Source organism: Dermacentor albipictus, unplaced genomic scaffold (assembly GCF_038994185.2).
Source record: "Dermacentor albipictus isolate Rhodes 1998 colony unplaced genomic scaffold, USDA_Dalb.pri_finalv2 scaffold_11, whole genome shotgun sequence".
NCBI lineage: Eukaryota > Metazoa > Arthropoda > Arachnida > Ixodida > Ixodidae > Dermacentor > Dermacentor albipictus.
Genome location: NW_027225565.1, coordinates 11,135,690 through 11,148,909, shown reverse-complemented (window position 1 = coordinate 11,148,909; position 13,220 = coordinate 11,135,690). Strand labels below are relative to the sequence as shown.

At 48.7% G+C, this 13,220-nt stretch overlaps 1 protein-coding gene across 1 annotated transcript; it reads left to right on the top strand.

Annotated features, from left to right (window-relative positions):
• Window positions 1-9,456: 9,456 nt before the first annotated feature.
• LOC139051374 (micronuclear linker histone polyprotein-like) lies at window positions 9,457-11,430 on the top strand. The gene has a single exon (XM_070528392.1). It carries the CDS (start codon window positions 9,457-9,459, stop codon window positions 11,428-11,430), a length of 1,974 nt encoding a protein of 657 aa, XP_070384493.1.
• Window positions 11,431-13,220: the final 1,790 nt, after the last annotated feature.

Sequence of the window (13,220 nt, the reverse complement as noted above, 5' to 3'; positions counted from 1 at the left end):
TTCTTGGGGGGGGGGGGGAGGTTATTGTCGATGGCGATGTCAATTGCTCGACACGCGGCACTTGCCCGTGAGAAATATTGGCTACACGTCGAGAAAAAATTAATTACCCGCCGCAAATACCAAAATTTCAAAAAAACTAAAAAAAATTATTAACACCGAATTACCGGAAAGGTAAGGAAATGTGTCTGGAGTTCCGCGAGGACAAGACGCGAAGGCCAAACAAGGAAAGGGGAGGGGCAAAAAGAAGGAAGAACAGGGAGTCGTAGAGAATCAGGGCAATTTCCTCGTTAAATTCTTAAAATTTATCCAAATTTATTTCTTCAGCTATTCAAAATTTCTCAGTAGTGATTCTTTTCAGATTCGGGCAATCTTTTTCTTAAATCACACGATCCTTGGCCAATCCCCCATAGTGGGTGAAAGCCACTCTCGGAGTAAAGGGAAGCAAAGCAGACCATAAAAACGGAGGTACGGCAGTAGTTAAAAGAATATGTGGCAAAGCGGAGTCGCAGCAGGGACGGCAACGTAACCTGCTGGATACGCCAATGAGTTGGCGCAGTGCTGGGCGAATTTTCACGTGGTTGAGAGGAACACTATACAGCTCCAAACGGTAATAAATTTTAACAGTCATTTTTATGCCCCGCTCATCTTAGTCGGCTTCATCTACTTCTGCATAACGGGCCAGGATCATGGATATCTTTGGCCACTGCGGGCTTGTGACATCTATTCTCGGCGAAAAGGAGTGACTAAAATTGCTGGAATATTCCCTGAAAACAAATGAGCTTCCATCTAAACGAACATGTTTGTGTTTCATTGCGTCAGAGCGAAGAAGATGTTGCTACTGCATGACAGCGCGTAGCGCGTACGTCTAGACAAAGTGTTTGTAAAAAACCGGTATCGAGTGCTGCTGCAAGATAGACTCATCAGATATGACTTGTGGAGCTACTGCATGACAGCGCGTAGCGCGTACATCTAGACAAAGTGTTTCTAAAAAACCGGTATCGAGTGCTGCTGCAAGATAGACTCATCAGATATGACTTGTGGAGCTACTAAGCCAGTACTTTCAACTGGCAAACTTTCATTGACTATGAAGGAAGGAAGGAAGAAAGGAAGGAAGGGGAAAAATTTATTGAAGGCCAGCACAAAGGCCCACGAAAGGAGCGCACTTGCTCCGTTAACCCCCGTTGTTGATGCGCCGTGACCTTACTCTTGCGCACCTTTAGGCGGCTACAAAATTGCGCGTCGAAAAGCTAGTAAATGAGTCCTTCAATGCGCGTACGCTTACGCGAGCAGTTGCGGCTTTTGAAGAGATAGATGCCCGCTTTACACTTTCACAAATCTGCAGCCCATCTTAATGGAAAATAGCGCTGTATTTTCTTTCACTGACCGGGTTTCGCGTCCCAAAGGTTGTACCAGCATGCATTAAAAATTAAGTTTAATTGTGAGTTTGAAACGTACCACAGCTGCCTAGTGGGTTATGAGGAACGCAGTTGTAGACGGCTACGGATAAACTTTGACGACCAGGGGTTCCTTAACGTGGGCCTAAAGCAGTGATATTCACCCAGTGAGACCCGTAGGTAACGTATACCTTCCAGAAGTGCTTGGATTTAAAGTGGACGGAATCAACCGGTCTGCAGTCGAGATAAGAACGATAAATTTAGAGTATGGGTGAAAAAAAAAAAAGCAAGGAAGAGATTGATACGACCGGATCCGTTAGAGGCATAGGTAGCGGTACGACCTAGATCGAGAAATTTTGAGGCAGAGAAAAAAATTATGGAGGTGTATACAAAAGAAATTTACTTGTCATCCCGGCCCTGCGAAAATGCATCTCCACCGAAGCTGTTGCGAAACCATCACAATAACTGCTGGGGGGGTATGCAATGCTTTATTGATGGTGAGGGTGCTTGTTTTGAGCTTGTTCTTTATTGAAACGTACGTTGTTTGTTCTATGGGCAATTTCAATGAATGGTATGCAATATTCGCTCCACTTTGCTGAGCTCTGGTATAGCCTCTACCTCACGGGGTTATGAGCCACTGCATTTCTGCTTGCTTACCGGGGCATGAGCCATTGATTATGATGTTGATGATGATGATGATGATGATGACGAGGATGATGATAGATGGTTGTTCTGGAGCTTGTCCTTTATTGAAACGTACGCTGTACTGTACGTTGCATGCGTGGTCTTGCTACCGATGAATACACATGATATCACCGAATAAGTGCCGTCAACGTCGCCTTAGGAAGAGTAATTACGAATATGTTAGAAGAAATGCCTAGACTAGTGAACGAAGTCACCAAACACACGGGTGAATCAAAGTGCGAGTTAGCACTGTACCGCCCATGTAATTCCGCTGCAGACGTCGGCGAAATGCCTGCTTGGCAATACCTGCTTGGAAATATACAAAACTAGATCTTACCAACTTTTCAGTATTTTTTTTTTCGATTGTTACGGAAGAGTAGAGCCACACGATATTGTTAGAAGCGGGGCAGCGCCGGCCAAGGTAGATGCATGCGCTGACGGCAAGGCCGGGTTTACTCCTTCGCGGTGTAAGTAATTGTACTCATATACGCAAAAGATAAGAGAAATAAGTCAATTTCGTACAAAATACAGACGCAAAAAGGCACTGTGCGTGGTAAGTCTGCTCAGACAGCATCAAGGTGTAATTACTTCACAAATATGATGCCAATTTTTTCTGTGAAAGTCGAACAGCAAAATCATATTGTAACCAACAGTTACAACAGCCGTTTCTACGAAAACTAATTTATTCTGGGGGAACCTGTGCCCGTCAACAAAAACCGACTGAACAATCAGCAACAACAAAAGCGTCCCTCGAGCTTCGCTCCTTCGAGCGTCGTTCTCCTCTTTGTGGCCTGCTGTCGCGTGCCAATCGTACGATTCTCGCGCACGAGCCGCCGGCCTGTCAGCACCGGCCGAGCGTTGCCTTGCGGCGCTTTGCTTGACGCTCGCGGTGTGGCGGCTACGCAGTTGGGATATGTCGGTCGTCTTTTTCTTCTCGCAATGCTGGCGGCAATATGCAGTAGCTACCACCAATCCTCGCTCTGAGCCACGTGTTTTCTAACACATTTCCCAAGCAACCGCAAAATCGAAGATGTCCTCGCATGTTCTCACTACAATAAGACACGGCGTGATTTAAGCCCCTTACAAACGAGTCCAGGCGAAAACCTCGTATTAAAAAAAAAACAATTACCAACAGTGTTACATGAAGGAACTACGTAGTAACAGTACAACATGTGCGAAGTGCACGCGTAAAAGAGATACGATAACTCCATGACAACTGGTGAGATGATTTAAAGGGCCGCGTACAGCATAGTCAGTCCTTGCATGCCTCAGGAGCTGAGGAACACAACACGATGCACTCTTACAATCATGCACCCTACAGTGACAGCAGCAAGGAAAAGAAGCGGTAAATGATAAAGGCGGCAAGTCGTGTTCACAACATATAAGCCAAATGCCACACTGCGGACAAACCGAACCAAAACATGGGTGTAGGCCGTGATCGACTTCATCGCTTAAGCACGTAAACATTACCGAGTGCAACGCAGATCGACAGGACAAAAAAAAAAGCGGGATGGCAAGTGATTTCCCCCCGAACGGCGGCGATACATTCCTACCGTTGATCCTGCCAATGAGGCCTAATCATGTCACCGGCAAGTTTTTGCAGGTTTTTAAGCACGCCACCGCTCAACGCTCGTTTTTCGACATTCCTTGAATCTTTGGCCACCACACATATGCGACGGGTATAATCACTATATCTCCCTTTCTGATACTTCTCAAGAACCTGCGCGTCCAAGCAGACTGAATGGCACTCTCTCTGCCGTTACCGTTTCAACGCCAGATGTAATAAATCGCTTTACGGTTTAAAAAAGACAACGATTCCACTCTGTGAAGATGGAATGGCTGCGAAAGCTGACGACAGTTAAAGCTCTCAAACGAAAAGCAAAGTGCTTTCGCTGCCATTCCATCTTCACAGAGTGGAATGGTTGTCATTTTTTGTGTTGCGAGTCTGGCGTCGTTGCTCGTTCGGAGGTGCCTGGGCTCGCGATTGTCGTTTTCGTTCAGCATCACGGGAACGTTCTTCGTCGGTGGTCGTTTCGCGCCGGTGCAATTTACATTCTCGTTGCTGTTCCTTCCGGCGCTCCTCGTACGAATGTTGTTCTTCGGGTGTACGAGCTATACGTGTCCTCCCTATCGATAACGCCACTGCTTTTAGCGCCGATACCTCTCCTGCTTATATATTCAGATAACCTTGGCGTCACGCTATTGTTGTAATCTCTTCCGCATTTTCACACCTGCGCCGCCGCACTCCACCCGTATGGGCTTGCTAGACATCGCTAAGTCCGTTTCTGTTGCCGGACGCCGAAAAAACTACTGAAGGTTAGTCATGCACAGCTTTTGCTGTAATTTGGCACCTTGATGATGATGATGATGATGATGATATGATGACGATGACATGGCGTTTTTTTTTCTTATTGTATCGGGCGGACGAATAGGTTACCTCCTAGCCTGTTCTTCAAGTCAATGCGCCCTAGTCCGGCAGAGTGCAAAACGATTTGCTCCTGTCGTGTGAGTTTGCCGCTGATCCTTGACCAAATCAGCACTCTCACGCAGCACGAACGTTAGCGCTAATTGCCGTAAATGCATAAGTCGTTAGAAGGGTATCCTTTCTCGGCGATGTTAGTTAAAATTTGTTGAAATTTGGCGGATATTTGAAATACCATTTCTGAAAATTCGCACCCATTCAGTTACGCTGGTGTATTGGCGTGAATTTCGAAAGAGTGCCAAAGGGGCAATGTCCAAAATTCCTAGACAGGGCACTGTGAAATTAAAGACGAAATTGTGGCACTCCCAGAACAAATGCAGAAGGTGCAGACGAAACAACGAGACCCAGCGTCTGATGGATGATTCGTGCTTGTGGTTATATTCCGTGTGTTGCTATGTTCACGAATGCTTTAGGATGTGCCTCAGCTGGCATAATATAAACAACAGTATCTTTCCTTCTCCAAGTAACTGAGTCTCCTTGTTCAAAGTGAACGAACAAGCTGTTCTTGATTCCATATTCAAAGATTTTTTCCAGTGCAAGAAACGAGAACGATGACAGAAGCACACACGGTCTAGGTGTGCTTCTCTACTATCATATTCGTTTCATGAACGAGCACCCCTTATTATTGCGATTAGCAGACTTTGCCTACATGAGCAATTTTGAGCGTGCCTGCCTGCCTATCTATCTATCTACCCTATCTATCTATCTGCCTATCTATCTATCTATCTATCTATCTATCTATCTATCTATCTATCTATCTAGCCTACCCTATCTATCTATCTATCTATCTATCTATCTATCTATCTATCTATCTATCTATCTATCTATCTATCTATCTATCTATCTATCTATCTATCTATCTGTCTGTCTGTCTGTCTGTCTGTCTGTCTGTCTGTCTGTCTGTCTGTCTGTCTGTCTGTCTGTCTGTCTGTCTGTCTAGTTGCTTACGTCTACTGACTGCCCCGGGCTGTCTAATAGCTTGGGCCACATGGTATGTGCTTGTGGTCGTGATGTCGTTATGGTCGTTCCATCGTCCTCATTTCAGCTTAGTCATCTGACTCTCCTCATATCGTTGTCGTCGCGCTTCTAACGCCGATGCGATGACACAGTTATCATATGACTGAAACAACTTTATTGGAGGTCCGGCGAGGACGCGATCTAGTCGCGCACCCGGCTAGTCTCACGTCGGGACCGGCAGGTCTAGCCCAGCGGCCGGTCGCGGGCACGCCCGACAGCAACTTGGGGTGAGGGGTTGGAAAGACCATTCTGGACATGCAGAATTTCGTTACCTCGTTGTGAGTAGCAGGAGCGTCCCTGTGGCGGTAGGGGGAGGGGAGTCGGCGCTCCTTACAGAGGAAGCCCGGTCGGATGTTCGCGCGCAGCCTCGTGAGCAGACTCACTGAGGTTCGTGGGAGCACCCTGGACCGACCCTATGTGAGCGGGAAACCAGTGAATCGAATAATGCCTGAGAGCATACGGACTCTAGACGCTAACAAGGCGAGCAGCTTGCTCGGCGATTCAACCCTTCTTAAAAGCCCTAATTGACGTTTTCGAATAACAATAAATTTCAGACCCACGACCGTCTAGGTGGGCAAGGGCGATTGCGGCTTGCTCGGTGACTTCGGTTTCTGAAGTGCGAATCGAGGCGCTATTGGAAATCTTGCCGCTGGTGTCGACCACAACGACAGCAAAAGTCTTCCCATCGCTGTCGACAAAGCTTGCTCTGATGTCTTGTTGCTTGATCTGGTTGAGGATCGCTGCTGCTCTGGCCGTGCGTCTGCCCTCGTAGTGGACGGATGGACGTTTCGGGACATGGGGGCCACTTCGAACTTGTCCCGAATGCACCTACGGATCGGATTACTGACCATCGAGAATTCCGCAGGGTGGTAACCCAGCTCTTCGAGGATGCGTTTACCTGAGGCTGTGGTGGTCAGGCGAGGGAGTTGCGCGCGTTATTGGGTTTCGGCAATCTTCTCAGTGGTGTTATGTACTCCCAGCTTGAGGAGATCGTCGGTAGGGTCCCGAGAGCCCTTTTGACTGCTTTGTGGAAGAGAGCGTTGAGCTTGTCTCGCTCCGATCTGAGCCAGTTGTACATAGAAATCGTCTACGTGAAGTGGCATAGTACGAAGGCGTTGATTAGCCTGAGGAGATTGTTTTTCTTCATGCCTCTGTGTCGGTTTGCGATTCTGTGAACTAGGCGGAAAGCGGCGTCCGTCTTTGCGATGATCTTGCGGAGCGCCTTTCCATTGCCGCCGTTGAATTCGACAAACATGCCCAGGACCCGAATGACGTTGACCCTGAGTATTACCCCCCCCCCCCCCCCCCACCCTTTTCGTCACAAGTGCGAAGACTGATGCTGCTTTCGGAGATTGGCTTCCAATCTTTGGGTGTGCCTCCCTTCTCTTTTCTGTAAAGCAGAATCTCCGACTTGACGGGGAAGCATCGAATTTATGTGCGGCAGAGATACTCCTAGATCACGTGCATCGCCTCCTGCATGGTTTCTTCGACTGTACCCTCGCAGCCGCCGGAGATCCAGTAGTGAGGTCGTGGGCGTAAATGGTGTGCTTGATGTCCTCGACGCGTGCCAACCTCTCGGTAAGACCAATCATACAGATGCTAAACAGTGTTGTGGAGATGACGGCGACTTGAGGAGTGCCCCGTCCTCAGAGAGGCACATCTTTGGAGGAAAAGTCTCCATTGCGAAGCTTGGCCTTCCTGTCCGTTAGAAAAGAGCTGACGCAGCTGTGGAATCTGGAACCTAGGCTCAGGTCTGGAGTGGCCTTGGTGATGAAGGTGTGGAGCACGTTGTCAAAAGCGTTTTCGAGGTCCAGATCGAGCAGAGCCTTGACGTCTCTGGAACGGCCGTCCACGATCTGACCCAGTTGTCATATAGCTTGGGCCGCTAGGTCTGTAATGGTCCTAATGGCGTCGTGGTAGTAGCATTGTCTTCACACCATCGTCATCATACAGTCGTCATGTATTCATCGTTGTACCGTAATCGCGATGCTGTCGTGGTAGTTCTGTTGTCGTCTCTCCTGATTCGTCATCAGTGATTCTCTTCATGCCATCGTCGTCACACCATACTCCATATACAATCCTTGTCATGCATCGTCGTCACGCAATCGTCGTCATACTTTCGTAGGCATCTCATTGTCCTCATACCGTTATCATGCCATCGTCGTCATGCATTTTCGCCATGCGTCGTTGTGATGACGTCATGGTCGTTCTGCCATCGTCCTTCTAACTTCGTCATCCGAATCTAACCATGTCGTCGCCACCACGTCAACGTCATCATCCATCCGTCCATATACCGTGTTGGTTATGCCACCATCGTCACGCTGTCGTCTCAATATCACCACCATTTCAGACACGTCATCTCATTGAGGTTATGCCATTGTCATCTATACGCCATCATCGTTCAATCGACGTCATTTGTAATTCACCATTCTACCATAATAAACCTGTCGTCCTTCATTCGAGATTAGGCCGCCATTGTTATGCCTTCATCATCATTGCGTCGTCGTCAGACAGTTGTCATCCAACATTTGCTGGCGTACAGTCATGGCTATGCGGTCGTGGTCGTTCCATAGTCGTCTTTTCAACTTCTTCATCTAGTTATTGTTAGCCGTCGTCGTCATGCCATCATTCATCATAGTTTTCGTGATACAGCCATCGTCATGCCATTTTCGCCATACAAATGTCGTTGGCTCATTGTCATCATCCCGTCGTCGTCAAGCTGTCGTCGTTATACCGTTGTCAGCATTTTGAGATCGTCATACCATTGTCATCATGCCGCCGTGGTGATATCATCTCCGCCATTCCATCTACGTGATTCCTTCGTCATTCCATCGTCATCACTGTGTCCTCGTCAAATATTCATCGTCATGCCGTCATGCTTTTGTCAAACATTCGTGTTTGCCGAACATTCGTTTCCAAACATTCTTCGTCATTGTGCCGTTGCGGTCACTCTATTTCTTCATTTACCCGCCGTGGTTGCTCTGAGGCTATGGTGTTGGGATGTTGAGCACGAGGTCGCGGGATCAAATCCCGGCCGTGGCAGCCGCATTTCGATGGGGGCGAAAACACCCGTGTACTCAGATTTAGATGCACGTTAAAGAACCCCAGGTGGTCGAAATTTCCGGAGTCCTCCACTACGGCGCGCCTCATAATCAGAAAGTGGTTTTGGCACGTAAATTTTTCTATAATTAATTATTATTTCTTCATTCCAACTTCGTCATCTCACTCTCGTCGCTTTTGAGGCCACGCCATCATCGCCTTCCTATTGTCCTTACATCGATGACGTGACTCTGCCGTCATTTTATAATGGCCAATATTTTAAAATCATCATCGGGATGTTATCATGCCATCGTCGTTATACTGCCGCCTTCGTTCCATCCATGTATATAGTTCTGCTGGTCATTCGCCTTCACACAGTGGGATGGCTCTGAATTTTTGTCAATATTGTGTGTTGCTACATTGCTTGAATGCTGATCGAATTACCTTTGAGAGTCATTGTGAGATAGGTGTTCCAGGAATTTTTCAGATTATCTGGCACTGAAACACGCGAATAGCCGCTACTGCTCGAGCCTAGAGGGTGGCGAAGAAACGGAAAAGAAGAGGCGCGTGTCCTGCACTGTGTACCAGGCGCGTGTGGTGCGCTTCGAACAGCCGTTGACGCTCGCACCTGGAAGCTCAGGTACATCGCTATGTGTCCCCCGATGCAGCGCTGACTCGAGCACTTTGGAGCCGGCCTATCTAGAGACGCTGGGAGCCTGGTTCCTGGGTGGTACCAAGCACTGCTTGCGAGAAGAGCGCCGGAGGCGAGCGACCGACTGACGGAAACAACGGGGCGAAATCTTAGCGCTCAAATCTGCCTCTTATTTCGAGAGTGCCAACATGGCGGGCATCTGCTCCGCTTGCGATCCACCGGAGGGAGAGAATGAAGCTGGACCAGCGGACATCGGCGACCCTGGCACATCCGGGCTCGTCGGAAATGAAGCTTCAGCTCGGAACAAGGTTCGGAAAAATCTACGCAATACCGACGAGTCGTCAAGCGTCGCGTCGACGATAGCCGCTAGCAGCGACAAACGCGTAGGAAAGAAGGACCACCAAGGAAAAGGAAACTTGTTACCGAGCAGAGCTGGAGGGAGCAAGCCTACTGCCAAGAAGGCTCGCAGCTCAAGGAAAGACTCGCATTATGTCAACCCAAGAGAGACAAATCGCATGGCCGAAAAGAGGTATGCATCAGAGGAAAGACCTGCGACCAGCACTGGTTACAGAAGCACAACTAGGCCATCGAGCAGCGGCAGAGAAGAAAAGCGCGGGACTCAGACGGCCCACAAATGGAACAAATGGAGCGCCACTGCTAACGCTCGGCGACCAAGGAGCTCGTCGTCTAGCGGCGTCAGTCGGCGTAAGCGCAGAACGAGTAGTCGAATCTCTGCAACAAGCTGGTCTTCGAGCAGCAGCAGCAGCACTATTAAGCGCGGCGTTAAGAGGGACCCGTGGTCGCGGAGCTCAAGCACAGTGAGTGGGCACAAAGGAAAAATCAAGAAGGCGCGCCGCTCTGGAACTACATCGATGGTAAGCACTGGCGAGAGCGCAGTTGATGCTAAACAACAGCGTCGATTGCGAAGCATGTCAAGGCACAGTGGAGGCAGTAAGCACAGGGTTAAAGGTCGATCTGTGTCGGAGAGCAGCTCGCTTAGCAGCTTGAGCGATAGTCGCAAAACCAAGAAGAATTGCCGTGCTGGACGCTGCTCTTCGAGCACTCGCAGCCACCACGAGAGCCGACGCCCAACAGACGCCCCGTCAAGCAGCCATTCATCACCCACTGTATCGACGCGCAAGAGCCGCAAGGCCAAGGCAGCGGCGACTCGAAAGAACACTCGGGGTGCTGTTGAAAAGGCTACGGTGACAGCAAAAGCTCCGAGAACGCCAAAGAGTAAACAAGCATCCGCGGAAAAGAAATCGAGCTGTCCAGCGGTTTCCACAGTGAAGAGACCGACGCGCAAACTCAAAACCAAGACGTCGGAAGACGAGGCACGCAGCCAAGAGACCGTTGCGCCGAATCCGGGTATGAATGCTGAGTCAACACAAGGAACAACGCGAAAACGCAGAGCCACTACATCCAAAGGTGCAGTCGGTGCTCAGAAATCTGACACTTTGCCAGGAACTGCAACGACCTACACACGCAAAGCTAGGACGTCCGTGGAGGCTCACAGCACTGAGAAAGCCAAACCGACGCCAGGACCTGCAACGACGCGTACACGCAAAGCTAGGACGTCAGAGGCTGCCGGCAATGCTGGGAAGATTCAGCCGACGCCAGGACCTACAACAACACGGTCACGCAAAGCCAATACATCTGAAGACGTTGGTGGAGCTCAGAAGGGCGAGAAAGCAGCAGGAACATCGCGAAAGAGCACAGCAACACCATCGAAAGATGCAGGAGTCAATGTAGAGAGTGAGACAACAGTAGGCGCTACCACAACAAAACGCAAAGCAAAGACGGCTGAGTACGGAGAGAGTAGTCAGAAGATTGATTCGACGGGTAAAACAGGCATGACGAGAGAGCGCAAAGCCACAATGCCGCAAGACACAAAAAGCCCTAAAAAGACCGATATCCCTGCCACGGCGAGAAAGCACGGTACAAAGTCAACGACACTGACCAAGACACCCAAGAGCAAACCTAGCACATCTAAAGACACGAACACCAGCAAAAAGACGCATGACAACACACCAGCCACTATACGGCGAAGGAGCGCACTGCGGAAACAACTGACGACTCGAGATGTGAAGGAAGTGTCAAGTAAACGGCAGGAACCAGGTATGCTACAGAACGCAACTAAGCAACTAGCGGGAGTGGACTGAAGACTGACAAGCTGTTCATCAACCATCAGGGCAGTTGGTGGCGGAAACTGTTCCAATCCGCCGCAAAATATTGGCAGTTTTTATTCCTAAATTGCGATCAGAAATCCAAGGACCAAACAGCAGCCCGGGCAGCGGCTGTACGCGCACAGCATAAAGTCCAAATCATCGGCTTGCAGGATTGGTCGTTATATGCTTAGATTTGCAGACTGGTCGTGAACATCGCATAGTAAAGCATTTCAGCTATCTGGTGCGTTTTCTTTCAATATTTTACAGTTATGGGCTCATTGCAGCAGCCGTTTTGGTTGGCGTTGTTGTCCGCCGCCGCCGCCTCCTGTGTCCGTCGCAGTTTTCGCCAGGAATGGAAGAAAAAATGGCTCAGTTCCCGCCGCGATTGAACGAGGGGCTCCAGTGATAAACACCTGTGCCGCATGTTGCAGGTTCGCTGCTTAACCTTCTGTACGGAGCGCTTGGGAAGTAGTTTTACAAGGGCTATTTTTTATGTTGTATGTTTTATGTCCCATGAAGTGTAGAGTACCATTAGCGACGATGGTAAGGCACTTCGGGGTCGGCCGACACGCGCTCGGCCTGCCACCGCTTCTGTCGCTGCTCCGTCCTTGCTCGACACTCGGCCTCTCGATCACGAGACTAACAAGGCAAGTCCGTAGCACACACAGAACTCGCCGCAACTGACAGAGGAAGTCAGACCACAGAGCACCTATATAAACTTACAGAAGGGCAACTGTACCTGCCTCTGTGCAACCGATGTAAGAGTAGTGGTGGCGTTGTGAACTAAGGTATGCCACCGAGAGATTGCGCTAGCAAAATCAAAACTAACATCATCTTTATTACGTAGTGAGCAATATGGCCGCTACGGTAGCGGCTGGTGGGGCTCGTCACTCTGCTCGCTCGCTAGTTTCGGTTGCTTTGTTACCACTTTCGGGGTGGTATTCGTGTGTACGGTACTGTAACATGACTACGGATATATTTATTATACCGCCAGGTGACCCAGAGGCCTCAACTGCCAAAAAAATACTTGAAGCAAGTAAGCTTATATCGTTTATTGTCATGGTGAATAAAGCAGTACATGCCACAGTTTTCGTAAAGGTCAGGAGGAGTTAATGCTGTCAGTCACTTAGTTTACAACACAGGAACACAAATAGCCATCTATTCAATGAAATTGAGTTTTCTCATCTCGTTCTGCCAAAGCAAGGAGAATGAAGTTTCAGACAGCGATATTTATGTTGAGCTACCGTCGTACTTGTATTGCGTACAGTGCTGCTTGACGTGCTTCATAGTACATTGTCTGCGTTCAACGATTTCAACTATATCAAAAAAGAAAGAGAAGAACTGCTCGGCCAAGATGTGCTTTCCGCAAGATAAGCTACAACTGCAATATCCCATTGTTTTCATAACACATTGGCGATAGACACGAAGTGTAGGGGTAAAAAACAAAACAAAACGGTATGCTAAATTTTACAGCAAACATCGTCCGCTCTTGATGTTTCAACCGCACAATTAATGTTCAACTGCGGCAGGAAAGGCTTCGACGCAAGTGGAGAATTCGTAGGAAAGCGAGGAACGTTGTGGAGACAACAGTGCTTACGAGGACCTTTGCAAATATTATGTGAATAAACAAGGGCACTAAATAAACGTATAAGATCAATTATTTCTCAGGGATCCTTGGAAAATGCAATTTACGGTTTCATGTTGGAAAAACATCTAGATTTGCTTATTCAAACAAGCCAAAGAGGTTGCAAGGAAATGAACATTTCAAATGAGTAACAGAGGTG